The sequence below is a fragment of the Ictidomys tridecemlineatus genome, chromosome X (assembly GCF_052094955.1).
Source record: "Ictidomys tridecemlineatus isolate mIctTri1 chromosome X, mIctTri1.hap1, whole genome shotgun sequence".
NCBI classification, from domain to species: domain Eukaryota; kingdom Metazoa; phylum Chordata; class Mammalia; order Rodentia; family Sciuridae; genus Ictidomys; species Ictidomys tridecemlineatus.
The window spans coordinates 116,319,773-116,336,089 of NC_135493.1; the positions used below are offsets into that span (position 1 = coordinate 116,319,773).

The 16,317-nt window shown below is 40.9% G+C and overlaps 1 protein-coding gene across 2 annotated transcripts in view; it reads left to right on the top strand.

Moving 5' to 3' along the window:
* Positions 1-1,531: 1,531 nt before the first annotated feature.
* The window catches only part of Pir (pirin), a 105,264-nt gene continuing 90,478 nt past the window's right edge, over positions 1,532-16,317 (top strand). Inside the window, exons 1-3 of one of the 2 annotated variants that reach the window (XM_005315992.5) lie at positions 1,532-1,736; positions 3,399-3,526; positions 12,670-12,762. In XM_005315992.5, the coding sequence (XP_005316049.3) occupies positions 3,431-3,526; positions 12,670-12,762 (189 nt within the window). In that variant the 5' untranslated portion in view covers positions 1,532-1,736; positions 3,399-3,430. Of the gene's footprint in view, positions 1,857-3,398; positions 3,527-12,669; positions 12,763-16,317 lie in introns of both variants that reach the window. The other variant, XM_005315991.5, reaches the window with a different exon arrangement.

Below are 16,317 nucleotides of genomic sequence, written 5' to 3' on the forward strand. Positions count from 1 at the left end.
GAGTGCCCTCAAATAAACTTTGCCTCTACTAATGTTCTGGTTGGGTCTTTTTAGTCACAGCAGTGAAAAAGCTGACTTAAAACAGAGACAGTTGCAAAAGTAATATAATGGTGATAAGAAACAATACATTATTCCATCATGCTTTTAATGGTCATATGTATTATCTCATTTAGACTTGCATCACACAAATAAGGTAGAGAAGGTGGTTTTGAGCTCCACTGATATGTAAAGAGCCCAGGGAAAAGTCTTTGTTCCTCTATTAACCTGTTCTTAAGAGCAGGAGCCTGCAAATAAGGCCTGCAGCCAAAATTATCTATTTTGTGCAGTCTGAGAACTAAGACTGTGTTTTTGGGGGGGGGGTGTGCGGGAGATTGAACTCAGTGGCACTCAACAACTGAGTCACATCCTCAACCCTTTCTTTGTATGTTATTTAGAGACAGGGTCTCACTGAGTTGCTTAGCCCAGATCGCTATTGCTGAGGCTGGCTTTGAACTCCCATCCTCCTGCCTCAGCCTCCCAAGCTGCTGGGATTACAGGCGTGTACTACTGTACCCAGGTAGCTAAGAATGATTTTTACATTTTAAGTGGTTGGAATAAAAATAAAAAGGAGAATAATATTTTGTGACGAGTGAAACTTATATGAACTCAAAATGAAATGAATCATCTGAATTCAAATTTCAGTATCTATGATGAAAGCTTTATTGAAATATAGGCACACCCATTCATTTAAGTATTATGTATGACTGCTTTCTTGCTATAAAGGCAAACTGGAGCACTCTCCAGGGAAATACTCTGTGTTCTGCAAAGTAAAAAAATATTTACTATCTGGTCCTTTACAGACACAGTTTGCGGGCCTTTTGTTGTTGTTGTTGTTGTTTTTGTTAAAGGAACCTTTCTTTTCTTTCTCAAAACCAGGCAAGAAGCCTTTTGGTGTTTAGAGTACAGGAAAGGCAGCCAGGCCTGTACCTCTGATTAATAGTCCTAGCAATTAACTAGATTGCCTGGCTAACTGTAGGCCACTCCTCATCTCCAGGGGAAACTCTGCAAAGCCTGTTCATTGTATTCCAACAACATGGAAGCTCTTAACCAATTGTCCCAGCTGGAACCCTCCTTCTCTTTAGGTAAGAAGAGAGATGTCTTTCTTGGTTCTTGGCTCCTCCCCTACCCCCAGTTCTAACTGGCAAACAGCAGGAAACTTACATAACAAGCAATTTTATGGTGCCTAGGACATGACAGGCTCTTTTAGTTCTCAGTATAACCCCATGAGGCTGGTACTATTATCATCAGCATCCTCATTTCACCGAAGAGGAATCTGAGGCACTGAGAAACTGAGCCACCTGCCTGAGATGACACTAAAGGATGCCTCCAGGTGGTGCAGGTAGCAGTCGAATCTGTGCAGCCAAGCTCTGCGGGTTGAGTGACAACTAGTCTGTGGTTAAAGACAGGTTTCCCGCGAAGGCAAATTGGGAGCCTTTGTTCTGATCAGAGCACCTGCTGGGCCCGCACACCCCTCCCGGGACCTGGCGCGCCCCCAAGCTGCCGGGGCGCGCATCTCTTCCATGCGGTGCCGGAGCGGCTGCAGAGACCAAAGGGCAACAGAACTGGCCCCAGGGAGGCGAAGGGCGGAGCAACAGGATCTGTGCCGAGGGTGAATAAAGGGAGTGGCGGTCAGGGCCCCCGCAGACCCAGAGACTCCCGCCTCCCAGAGGCTGCCTTGGGCGAAGCGCTGAGTCACGGTAAGGAGCCTGTGGCCTCAGAGCCAGCCCGCGGTGCGCTCGGTGCGGTTCCCTTGTCCCCCACCGCACGGAGGCTCCAGGGGCCGCCGCGCCTTGCTCCTTGGCCGCTGCGATCGCTGTGTGAGTGCCTGGGGCTCCCCCAGAGGTGGGCTGGGTGGAGCATGTTGCAGATCGGTTGGCAAGATACCACCTTCCCAACCCTCTTCAGACTCCTAAAATGACTAAAGATGCTGCAATCAATAGTACTGAGATTTTGTCACAGTGCTAGTTGGCTTTTCTTTCCTCAAAGCACTGAAGCCTGTTAAATACCTCATCAGTTGTTCACAGGCATAGAATTTAATTGTGGGAGTCTGGAAGGACCCAGAATAGTCTAGCTGAGGGTAAACAAAGTTTCTAGTTGCTCTCTTATAGATGTTGACAGGTCTGTACAGCTCTGAGTATTAAACTCCTTTCTCTGCCTTGCATTCTGTCGCCCAATAAATATTTACTAATTATCCACTGGGGGAGGAATCATTTTGGGATGGGCCTTGAGTCACTGAAAGGTATTGCTGGGTAGAGCCCCCCTGAGTAATAGCAGCTAACATTCTCCTGGCACTAACCACACCCCTTTGATATGGGCACTTATTACTCCCACATTATGGATGCGGAAAACTGAAGCACAGAGTCCCAAATCAAAGGTGAAGGTAGGATGCAAACCTGGGCTTTCTGGCTCCAGAATCTGCTTCTCGCTCAAGCATTTTTTTGAATTTCAGTAGGACACTTTGAAGGAATTAGTTCTATTTTACTTGAAGAAGAGATTTAGAGAACCGAAGGTACTATTTGCAAATACTTGAAGCGGAAGTGAAGTTAATTATATCTGTTCTGTGATAGTCCATTGGTTAGAATTTACACCCCTCAAAGAGGAAACACTCTTCAATAATAAATGCGGAGTGTAGGTCCTCCTGAGTATGGAGTGCACCCTCAAGGGCAGTTCATCCATGAGTTGCCTGAGCTTTAGAAAGCTCAAAAATTTCTTGCCTAGAAAGTTGGCCTTGCACTTTAGGGATAGTTGTATTTTTTAATTCAATGACCCTTGAAGATCCCTTTCATTGCTAAGATCTTCAGAATCATGGACCTCTTGGTTTTGTGTTTCCTATCTTGCCACACAAATCCTCCTCTATCTGACTCCCTACTTCATGGGTGGTACTAGGGACTGTGTGGGGAGGTCAAGAGAGTGCAGTGTCATAAGGCAGATGTAGTACAAGATAACTAGATTACATGAAATAATGAGCAGGGTACTGGGCACCTAGAAAGTACTATCATTATAGTTATTTTAACTCACCTAATCCACACCCTGTAGTCATTCAATAAATTGTAGCTGTTGCTGGGCGTGGTGGCACACGCCTCTAATCCCAGCAACTCAGTGAGGCCCTAAGCAATTTAGTGAGACCCTGTCTCAAAATAAAAAAATAAAAAGGGCTGGGGATATGGCGCAGTGGTAAGGCACCCCTGGGTTCAATCCCTGGCAATCAATCAATCAATCAATCAATCAGTCAATTTATAGCTGTTACCCTTTGGGCAAGTCCTAATTTTAATATCCTTTATGTTGTAGTTCTTGGATATTTTCTTCTGTATAACTTCTTTTTTGTTTTCCCTCCTATTGCCTTTTATCCTCTATGGCAGAGCATCAGAACACTCTCCTTTTGGATTTCTACATGGGGTCTTCCAAGAAGGTTACCATCTCAGTGCTCAGCCGGGAGCAGTCAGAAGGGGTTGGAGCACGGGTTCGCAGAAGCATCGGCAGACCCGAGGTATGTTGGTTGGGTGGCTGCTCCTGTTTTCTTTTCAGAAGGAACTAGTGGGATGTTGAGGATGATTTGGGAAGAGAGGGCCAAGATGGGCATGAGCTTCCCTGTGTGGTGCCATAGATACAAACTCTAAGCTTCATGATTGAGGCCACATGTAGACCATCCCTATCCTAAAGGGAATTTCTAGAATGTGAATACAGAAGTCCAGGGCAACAAGTATAGTTGAGCTTCAGGAAGTGTGTCTGCTTCTGTCTGCACATCCATGTCCTACCTTGGGCTGACCTGCTCTCTGATTTAGCATGTGCATCACTGAACATATAGCTCCTCAGTTTATATGCTCACAATTCAAAGTATTTGGGAGTAATTTTGGGTCTCAATTCTAAATTCCCAGGAGACAGAATTGATTAGCCTAGCATGGGTCAGGTGTCTATTCCTGGTCAATCCCAAAGTGTCAGGGATTTGGATTCACAGAGAGACTGACTGCTAAGACTCAACTCTGTAGACTTCTGGTGAGGGGCCCATAGATGGGGACTCAGTAAAGGTGAGATAGATATTTTCAACATTAGAGAATCTTTTCACTTGAATTATATTAGGAACTTGAGATTTAAAGGGGAATAAATTCTTAGTATCTATTATTTGTCAATTCCAAAAAATAAATAAGAGGTATCAAATAGTAGTCATCGCCCTGGGAACATACCAGATTCCAAAATTATTTTTGAATAAGAGGAAATGCATAAGAGAAATGGATTCCATTTTGAGAAGTAAGGCTGAGTTGTCAATCCTCTTAAACTCTATTCAGATTGTACCTTTTTTTTTGTTTTATTTATTTATTTTGGTACCGGGGATTGAACTCAGGGGCACTCAATCACTGAGCCACATCCCCAGCCATATTTTGTATTTTATTTAGTGACAGGGTCTCAGTGAATTGCTTAGAGCCTCACTGTTGCCAAGGCTGGCTGTGACGCGCGATCCTCTTGCCTCAGCCTCCCGATCCACTGGGATTATAGGCGTGTACCACTGTGCCTGGCCAGTACCTTGTTTTAAAAATATTTTTTAGTTGTCAATGGACCTTTATTTTATTTTTTTATATGCAGTGCTGAGAATGGAACCCAGTGCCTCACATTTGCTAGGCCAGTGCTCTACCACTGAGCTACAACCCCAGCCCCTCAGATACTATCTTGCTACTTTGTGGCTAAACCTAAGTTTTATGCCACTCATTACATAAGACTTACTGTCTGCACCTTTAAACAAAAAGTATCTTTGAAAATTGCTTACAGGGTTTTTAAAACCTGGCTTTCCTCAGTGAATGTGGCTCTGCATTGTTGGTAGATTGGATATTTTTTAAAAAGTAGTTATTTATTTTTTTGAATTGACAAATAAAAATTGCATATACTATCCCAGCACCTCAGGAGGCCGAGGCAGAAGGATCGTGAGTTCAAAGCCAGCCTCAGCAACTTAGTCAGGCCCTAAGCAAATTAACAAGGCCCTGTTTGTAAATAAAACATTAAAAAGGGCTGGACATGTGGCTCAGTGCTTAAGCACAATCCCTAGTACCAAAAAAAAAAAAAAAATTACATATACTTATGGTGTACAACATGATACTTTCATCTATGCTGTTTTAGTCAGCTTTTTCTCTGGTGTGACTAAAAGACTTGACCAGAACAACTTTAGAGGAGGAAAAGTTTATTTGAGGGCTCATTGTTTCAAAGGTAGCTAATACTTTAATGAGTCCAATCGTCCATAGATGGCTGGCTCCATTCCTCCGGGCCTGAGGTGAGGTCGGAACATCATGGTGGAAGAGTGTGGCAGAGGGAAGTAGCTCACATGATGATCAGAAAACAGAGAGAAACTTCACTTTCCAGATACAAAATATACACCTAAAGCCACGCCCCCAGTGCCCACCTTCTCCAGCCACACCCTGCCTGCCTTCAGTTACCACTGGTTTAATCCCATCAGGGGATTAATTCACTGATTGGTTAAGGCTCTCATAATCCAATTATTTCTCCTGTAAGCCTCCTTGCCTTGACTCACACATGAGCTTTTGGGAGACACCTCACATCTAAACCACAACATATGTGTACATTGTGAAATGGCTAAATGAAGCTAATTAACATATGTATTACTTCACATCATATTTTTTTTTCTTTTAGTGGTGAGAATGCCGAAAATCCGTGGTCTAAGCAACTTCCAAGGTTACAATACATTGTCATTAATTGTAGTCCCCATGTTGTGAATTGGATCTATTCAACTTGTTCCCTAATTGAAATTTTGTGACCTTTGACTAACATTTCTCCAGCATCCCCACCTCCACCCCTGGTAGCCACTGTTCTCTGATTCTACTTGTTTAGACCCACATATAAGTGAGATCCCACAGTATTTATCCTTGTGTGCTGTCTTTATTTCACTGAGCATGAACATTGCTGACTGGCCATTGAAGTAGGGGGTGAATTGTCAACCTAACTCTGCAGCAAACCTGCCAGGTTTCCCTGGCTGTTCCCTTGCTATTTCTCTTTACAGGGTTAACTTCTTGTTTACCCACAAATATCTCTCAAGGCCCAGCAAATATTGTTTGCTAAGGGTACATGCAGACTGGTTTATACTGAGCTAAATGCGTAGGGGCAGATGAAGGTGGTGTCATATTCTACTATGCTCCATCAACAACAGAACAATTGGAAAGATTTCTCAAACGCTACAGACACCTCTCAGTTAACTGTTATTGTATGTCAAGGGTAGCTAATACAAGGGTAGGTAAGACTCCAACCATCAAGAACACATTTGCTGAGGATTTTCTGAAAAAGAAATTTTGATCTGTTTGGTGGTCTGGTGAAACCTATAATTTCCTTTGCAAAACAATGTTTTTAGATATATAAAATAGCTGGGTGCTATGGTGCATACCCATAATGCCAACCACATGGAAGACTGAGGCAGGAGAATTGCAATTTCAAAGTCAGCCTCAGCAACTTAGGGTCTCGCTAAGTTGGTTAGGGCTTTACTGGCTCTAAATTTAAAAATATTAAAAAAAGAGCTGGGTGTGGTAGTGCACACTTATAATTCCTGCAGTTTTGGAGGCTGAGACAGGAGGATTGCAAGTTCAAAGCCAGCCTCAGCAAAAGCAAGGTGCTAAGCAACTCAGCGAGACTCTGTCTCTAAATAGGGCTGGGGATGTGGCTCAGTGGTTGAGTATCCCTGAGTTCAATCCCTGGTACCCACCCACCACCCCACAAAAAAACAAAACAAAACAAAAAAATTAAAAAGGGCTGGGGATGTGGTTCAGTGGTTAAGTACCCTGGATTCAATCCCTGGTACCAAAATAAATAAATAAATACGTAAAATAAACCACAGAGGATTATCAAGAAAAAATTTTATACTACAATATGGTTAAAATTTTCGAGAACCACTGGTGCAGTGCTATACACCTGTAGTGCCAGCACTCCTTGGGCCGAGACAGGAGCTTTGCAAGTTTGAAAGCAGCCTCGATAACTTAGTGAGACCCTTATCAACTGAGGGAGACTGGTTTTGGAGAATGCTGTTACACACAGCTGAACCTAATCCTAAATGATATAAAGCCAATAATACCTGAAGTGGCAGGGTACAATCAAGTCATTCTAGGTTAGCCTGAATCAAGACAAGATGGTAGGGCTGGGGTTGTGCCTCAGTGGTAGAGCACTTGCCTTAAATGTGAGGTACTGGGTTTGATTCTCAGCACCACATATAAATAAAAAATAAAGGTCCATCAACAACTAAAATGAATGAATAGATGAAATTTAAAAAAAGACAAGATGGCAGCAGAAAAGGGAGACCCTCCTCACTAAGTTATTCATGACCCTATTTTTGACCATTTAGGTTCTTGCTGTGTTTTTGTTTGTTTGTTTTTTGGTACTGGGGATTGAGCCCAGAGGCACTTAATGACTGAGCCACATCCCCAGTCCTTTTTTATTTAGAGAGAGGGTCTCACTGAGTTGCTTAGGGCCCTGCTAAGTTGTTGAGGCTGGCTTTGAACTCATGATCCTCCTGCCTCAGCCTCCAGAGCTGCAGAGATCACAGGCGTGTGCCGCTGTCCTGAATGTTGCCATGTTTTCTCAGCACTATGCACTACCATCTTGTCAGAAAGGTAGATCCCTAGTCTCATCAGCAGAGAATAAAGCCATTTGTCTAATGTCAAGGAAGTTACTTTTCAAATTCTCTGCACCAAGGTTTATATCTCTGAAGAAAATCTCATAAACATTGGACCTCAGTGCTATTTTTTTGTACAAGGGATTGAACTCGGGGAGCACTCAACCACTGAGCCACATCTCCAGATCTATTTTATATTTTATTTAGAGACAGGGTCTCACTGAGTTGTTTAGCACCTCACTGTTGCTGAGGCTGGCTTTGAACTCATGATCTTCCTGCCTCAGCCTCCTGAGCTGCTTTACAGGTGTGGGCCACTGCGCCTGGCTCATATGCATGTTTTTAGTATCCACAATGATTGACTCATGAGCAATCTTATTTTGTGTATATCCTCCTCCATTTCTCCCCTTAAAGCATTTTGAAGGGAACCCTAGCCATCTTTTCATTTATATATATTTCAGCCTGTGTCTATAAAAGAGAAAAATTGAAAATATATGTATGAATACAATCCCATTATCACATTTATAACTTAAAATAATTACTTAATATCATCAAATAGCCCTGCCAAATCTTGGTCTTCATGGATTTAGCCCCTGTAGCTGATGCTCACCATTATCAAGATACTGAGTTAAGGTAGAGGGTGTAAGAGTCACAGCTCAAGATAGTTCAAGGCTTTATCTAGATTTCCATCTGGGATATGTGCTTGTGGTCTCCTGAAATCTCAGGCCACAGTCTAGATGCTGAGTAAGCCTAGGAGGTTAAGTCTCTGAGCTGCTAGAGGGCCTCCCTTTTTTGCTGCCATCTTGTCTTGATGTAGGGTAACGTAGAATCACTTGATTGTACCCTGCTACCGCAGGTATTATTGGCTTTATATCATTTAGGATTAGGTTCAGCTATGTGTAACAGCATTCTCCAAAACTAGTGGATAACAGAAGTGTTTGTATTTCTCTTTTGTAAAGCCCCAAAATAGGCAGTCAGGGGGTTAAAGGCCTCACTGTTACTCATTGTATCTTAGGTCATAATTCTTGTTTATTCCTTATGGTCCAAGACAACTATTAGGGCTATGTTAGTCATCTTTGCATTGCAGTGATCAAAATACCTGACAAGACAACTTAGAGGAGGAAACATTTAGACTCATGGTTTCAGAGGTTCAGTTCATGGTTGGCCAACTCCATTGCTTTGGGCCTGAGATGAGGCAACATCATGGCGGAAGGGCATAGCGGAGGAGTGCTGCTCTGTTTCTGGCAGCCAAGAAACAGAGGAGAAGAATCCAGGAAGCAGAGAGAGGGGTAAGGGGCCATAGGGAAGATGAATCCTTCCAGGTATGTTTCCAGTGAGCCACCTCCTCCAGTCATGCCACACCTGCCTACAGTTACCACACAGTTAGTTCATTCAAACTAGGATGGATGCTTTAGGTTACAGTTCTCATAATCTAATCATTTTGCCTCTGAATATTCCTGCATTAACATAGGAGCTGGGGGGCGGGTGGGGGGGGGCATACCTTATATCCAAGCAACAACAAGGGCATCAACAACCATTTACACTCAGCCACACAAAGGAGGAAGAGGGGAAAGGAAAAAGAACACACCTCAGCTGTCCATCCCCCTTTTATAAGGAATTTTCCTAAAGGCTCCACTCTGTAATTTCTACATTGTGGCCAGTTTCAATCATATGACTACACCTAGCTACAGAAAACTAGGGAATCTAACACAAGTACTACTCAGGATTTTTGTGGGGTACCTTCCTTGTATATAGAAGTATTCTAAATTCAGTGAAGCATCATAACAAAAGCACAGCCCTAGCATCATAACAAAAGCACAGCATGTGTCCTATCCCCAGGGAACTGCCATTCCTAGTTGGTACTTCCAGTGCTTCCTGACTTAAACAAATACCAGGCTGCTGGAGTTTTATTATGGAAGTGCTGTGGGCCAAGGGGTGGTGACCACAGATTTTGATTGAGTTTCTCAGGAGATCAAAAGAAATAACTTGGAAGCTACAGCTTGAATTTGGCAGTTAAAGGATTTGGAAGTGTGTACAGGAAAGGAAAAATTTTAAAGAACATCAGTTTAATATGTAGAGAAAGAAAGATGTGATTGAGTTGGGGTCTTAGTTAAAACATGTTAGAAAATCAGTTTTTGGGGCTGGGGATGTGGCTCAAGCGGTAGCGCGCTCGCCTGGCATGTGTGCCGCCCGGGTTCGATCCTCATCACCACATACCAACAAAGATGTTGTGTCTGCCGAGAACTAAAAAAAAATAAATATTAAAAAAATTCTCTCTCTCTCTCTCCTTCCTCTCTCACTCTCCTTCCTCTCTCACTCTAAAAAAAAATTATCTCTCTCTCTCCTCTCACTTTCTCTTTAAAAAAAAATCAGTTTTCATATAAACTGATCTTATATACAGATAACACATATTTATTTAACACCTTGTGGAATCTATGCTCAATGTTTAGAAAATATTAGGAACTTTGATAAGGACTAATTTTTTCTTTTTAAAAATATCTTAAAAAAATAAAAATATCTTTATTTTGTTTATTTATTTATTTTTTGTTTATTTTTATGTGTTGCTAAGGATCGAACCCAGTGCCTCACATGTGCAAGGCAAGTGCTCTACCACTGAGCCACAACCCCAGCCCCAAGTACTAATTCTTGACCCTGCAAATAACACTTTAGTATAACAGTTTAACACAAGATACTCATACTTATTGGAGAAAGATAGTCTCTAACACTATCTTTCACCTTTTGGCCACTAAAACTGGTTGTTACAGAGCTGGGACCTTCTGGGAAATTGAGGCATGCAGAGACAATTCCCCCCCCCCCCCCCGCCTCCTTTCAAACCCCAGTTCTTGGGATCAAGTCAGAAAGATTTCCGACATGTCACTCAGAGTAACAGGCATGAATTGATTGAAGGTATAGAAAAAGGTAAAGGAGATACTCTCAAGGGAGAGAGAGGGTCCTATGAGAGATACAAGGGACAGTTTGCCTCTCCTGCACTCCAGTTTTATTGGGGATCCCAGAGAAGTTTCCAGAGACACCTACCCATGTTCACCTCTTGACTTTTGACTGACAGCAGGGTGACATCAGACAGGCATCAGACATCTACATCCCCACTGCCATGACCACTCTAGTTATATTGGGCCCTGCTGACTGGTTCTAATTGGATTCTTAACCATTCTTTTATGGTTAAGATTTTATGGTTAGGAGGAAGTATCCTTATCTCCCTGAGTTTCAGGATCTGGTCACCAAAGTCTCCTGGGTTCCTCCCATCAACTTTCTCTTGGGTCTGCATTTCTCCTGCAGTTAACAGGTAGTTTGCTGAGAAATGTGACATATCGGTCCAATCATGCCCTGCAGGGCTGCAGGTAAATCACTTCTTGAAAAAGAAAGCATGTGGGGTCAGCACAGTGGGCCCATCTTATAGAATTATTCTCTTGTGTTCCCACCATCCTCATCTGTCTGTCCCCTATCAAGGTCATCTCTCTGACTCGCTTCAACCAACCCCCTGACTTCTGTAATCTCTTCCTGGTCATGGCTTTCTTCCTGTGTGTGTTCCTACATTATGGATTGGTGACCAGTATGACAAATAGTTTTGATATGGTTGAAATTGTCCCCAAATTGATATGTTGAGACCCTAATCTCGAAGGTGATATTATTAGCAGGTGGAGGCCCTCGAGAGGTAGGTCTTGGGGCTGGGACACTCACAAATGGAATTAATACCATAGAGTCAGCTGGCCCCTTCTCCAGTATGTGAGGACACAGCTAGAAGTTGCCATCTATGAACCAGGGGGTGGATCCTCACCAGACTCTGAATTTGCTGGTGACTTAATCTTAAATCTTGGATTTCTTAGCCTCCAGAACAATAAGAAATATATAATAAAATATATATATATATAGTCATTTATAAGCCACTCAGTTTATGATATATTGTTACAGCACCTCAAAAAGAATAAGAAAATTGGCATCAAGAGTGGGGTCATTCTTCCATTGTTTTGGACAATATATCCTAGCTTCTGTTTAAAATGGCTCCTTATCAAGTGGTGATTTGGCCACATCCTTGGTTTTTCTCCCACACATTTCTTTACAATGAGAAAGCTTTATTCCAAGTAGGCTGAGGATTTTCCAAATCTTTTAAGCTCTGCTTCCCTTTTAATTAGCAATTCTATATTTATTTATTTATACTGAGAATTAGATCCAGGGGTGCTTAACCACAGAGCCACACCTCTAGCCCCCTTTTTTTTTATTTTGAGACAAGATTTTGGCAAGTTACTTAGGGCATCACTAAGTTGCTGATGCTGGCCTCAAATTTGCAATCCTCCTGCCTCAGCCTCCAGAGCTGCTGGGATTATAGGCCTGTGCCACCATGCCCAGTTTAATGATTAACTCCTACATGTACTTTAAGACTTCCTTTATTCTACCTCATTCTCACATGTGTAAAATTGTCTTTCCTTAGAGCATTTACAATCACATTGTAATACTTGGTTCTGTAGTCTGTTCCATTATGAATCTGTTTAGGACACAGATAATCTTATTTGTACTTCACTATTTATATCTCAAGTGATTATGAAATGTTTGTTCACTTTTAGTAAAACATCAACTCTCTAACACAATCAGAAAAAAAAATTCCCTATTGTTTCAGGAATAAGGAGTTCTAAGGAGTTCTTTAAAAAAAAAAAAAAATTGTTTTTGGTACCAGGGATCGAACTCAAGGGCACTCAACCACTGAGCCACATCCCCAGCCCTATTTTGTATTTTATTTAGAGACAGGGCCTCATTGAGTTGCTTAGCACCTTGCCATTGCTGAGGCTGGCCTTGAACTCTAGGTCCTCCTGTCTGAGGCTCCCGAGCCACTGAGATTATAGGTGCGTACCACTGTACAGGCAGAAATAAGGAATTCTTTCTGAAAGCAATTTTCATCACAAGAAGTTGCTTTCTGGCTATGTAGTTTTTGATGAGTTTTGCTAAATCTGTTCATGAATGCAGTCTCTGGTATCATGGCTGAAAAAGCACATCTAATCTGATGAATTATATTTTGATTTCAGTTAAAAAATCTGGATCCGTTTTTACTTTTTGATGAATTTAAAGGAGGTAGACCTGGTGGGTTTCCTGATCATCCACATCGAGGTTTTGAAACAGTAAGTATGACAATTTGCCTGTGAAAGTGTGTCTTTTAAAACTCACTTCTAATTGAAAATTCAATTTTGGAATAATGGATAATAGACTAAAATTCATTTTATAAGTTTCTGGCTATGCACTGTCTTACCATAGAACTGTAATATCAATTTTACATGAGGTGTACTCAAGTTTAAGTATTTACTATTAATATTCTTTGGATTTGTACCACTGGAGGCATTTCATTTGAGCAGTTAATAAGCAAAAATTGGCTTCTTAAAGTACTTTTATAATTAAAAAATTTATTGGAGATGAAAAAACTATTTAAGATATGATTAGTTTTATATATATATATATATATATATATATATATATATATATATATATATATATATATATATACACCACTTGAGCCACATCCCCAGCCCTGCTCTTTATTCTTAACAAACAATCCAGGGCTTGTTAAAGGTTTCATATATTCGCAAAGCCAATTAGTGGATAAGTAAATATTTACTGAAGGCTGGTGACATGCAAGTGTTGGAATAGGGTGATCTTTTGTATTTCCGTGTGTTTGTTGTGTGTTGGGGACTGTTGGTACAAGGCAGAAGGAGTGAGGCTAAAGAAGAATGGGGCATGATCCTTACTCATATCCATATGTGGTCTAGTTAAGGATATGAAAGCTGGCTAGAGAGTTAGCCACCATAGTGTAGAAGTTAAACGAACCCAGAAACTTCTAGAAACAGGATCAGGGTAGTTGGGATCTGTCTTCCTTTAGCAATTTGCCATCTAGTTCATCTCTGCTAATATATCGGGAGCACTGTGCTTTAGATAATAGCAATTTCGGGAGCCACGTGTCTCATGTTCTCTATATCTATGTTGGATTCCAACACTTTTCCCAGAACATGTCTCTGCATACCTCCCTCTAGTTTCCATCTTACTAATCCCTTAAAAAATTTTTCAAACGTCATAATGTCCATCAAGTTTTCCAGACAATCCCAAGAGGATGCACTTTCTCCTTTGATCTGCATAGCGTTATATTTTTTACTAGTCTCACATACATTATACATTAAGGGTGGTCTTGATCATTTTCTGTCTGTCTTGTGTTAGAGTTGGGACTTACCAAAACCTCCCCTCACCACATCCAAGAAAACTGTAAATTGCTTCAGTAACTACTGGCTAAAATTAATTAGATAATAAAGATGACTTTTGTTGAAGACAACAAGTATATTTAATAAAACGAATGGGGAAACATATTACTTTCATTTCCATTATGGAAAGTGCCTTCTAAGGGGACTGTTTTATATATTGGAAGGCATTCAACTTTAAAAACTCAACTGTCAAATATCCATGTTTGGTGCTTTCTTTTTAAAAATTTTCCTTAAATCTGTAAATTAGTAATCACAGGTGATGCTCATTATTTGTGGATTGCATATGCATGAATTCACCTACTTGGAAAATTCACTGGTAACCCCAAATCAATACTTGTGGGGCTTTTGTGGTAATTCATGGACATGTATGGAGTGGTGCAACATTGGGGTTGCCCAGTGTTCATGTTCCCACCTAAGGTTGAATAAGGTGATGCTCGGCTTTCTTGTTTCAGTTCTCATAATGTAAGCAAGTGTCCTTTTCATGGTCTTAGTGTCACATTTCTTATATTTTCATGCTTCTTCTTGGTAATTTCACTGTTAAAGTGGCTCCCAAGCATAGTTCCACAGTGCTGTCTAGAACCCCTACGCACAAGAATACAGTTAATGTAGGGCTGGGGTTGTAGCTCAGTGGTAGAGTGCTTGCCTCTTATGCGTGAGGCCCTGGGATTCCATCCTCAGCAACACATAAAAATAAACAAATAAAAATAAACATATTGTGTTCATTAACTAAAAATAAATAAAGAAAGAATACCGTTAATGTGTCTTTTCTCATGGAGAACAGTGTATCTTACATAAACTGTGTTCATGTATGAATTGTAGCACTGTTGGCTGAGAGTTCAATGTCAATTAATTGACAATATATATTACATAATGTGTCTTTACACAGAAACACATAAAACAGAGTCAGCTATTGACAGGTTGACAAAAGTACTATGGAGGCTTGAAGGAATCCAATCCTGTATTTCCTGTAGGAACGGTGGTTCAGCATTCACTAATCCAGTGATCATGGTAACTTTATAAAACATAACTGCCTTGAATCATGAGAAATGACTGTGTTGGTTTTCCCCACGAGGGTTGGTAAGCCAGGGACGCAACTGTCTATTCATATGGACTTTAAAAAGTCTACAATTTAAAGCCAAGTTCACCTGTAGTCTCTCATTACCTTTTCTTCGGAGGTTTATCTAACTTATACAGGCTTATACATTTTGAAAATGCTGGCTAATATAAAGAACAAAATTAGGATTTGCTGTTATGTTATCTTAGTGTACAAAAATATTGTTATTTTTGATCTATTTTTCTCCAGTACTTTTTTCTGTTATCTTGCTATATATGTTTTGCATTTTTTTTACCTAACATTATACTGTTAGCATTTTTCTAATATTCTTCAAAAACCTAATTTTTATTGGTCTCATTAAGTATCTGTCATGATGATTGTACCAATTGACATTATCATAGTGAAGTATGAAAGCAACTGCTTTCCTTCAACATCACCAACATAATGCATTTACTTGACTTTTTAAATCTTTGCCCTTTTTCTTTCTTTTTTTTTTTTTTTTGACTGGGAATTAAACTGAGGGACGGGTGCTTTATCATTGAGCCATATCTCCAGTCCTTTTATTAATTTTTTTTTTTTTTGAGACGGGTCTCACTAAGTTGCTTAAGGCCTTGCCGAGTTGCTGAGGCTGGACTGAAACTTGTGATGTTCCTGCCTCAGCCTCCTCAGTTGCAAGGATTACAGATGTGTGCCATGGATCCCAGCTAAATCTTTGCTATTTAGACAAGTGAAAAACAATGCCTCATCATAGTTTTAATTGACATTTCTTTTATTTGAGCAAGGTTGACTTTCTTTTCATTTTAAAACATTCATTTATCATAGAGATTTAGATCTCTGGCCTATATTTTTTCTGTTGTGCTGTATTATTAATAGTGTGTAAACCATAAGTATCTCCTTTTCAGGCTAAACTAAACTTTGGCAGGACTTGCCAAGGTTTATTTATTTATTTTTTTGGCAGGGGTGGTGGTGGGGTATACTGGGGATTGAACTCAGGGGCACTCAATCACTGAGCCACATCCCCAGCCCTATTTTGCATATTTATTTATTTATTTATTTAGTTAGTTTTCGGCGGACACAACATCTTTGTATGTGGTGCTGAGGATCGAACCTGGGCTGCACGCATGCCAGGCGACCACGCTACCACTTGAGTCACATCCCCAGCCCCTTGCATTTTATTTAGAGACAAGGTCTTTCTGAGTTGCTTTAGCGCCTCACCACTGCAAAGGTTGGCTTTAAACTTGTGATCCTCCTGCCTCAGCCTCCTGAGCTGCCTGGATTACAGGCATGCACTACCACACCCAGCTCAAGGTTTATCCTTATTGGTATTATTTTTATTATTTTACATAAGTTCCTTATATATTAAGGAAGCAAGATCC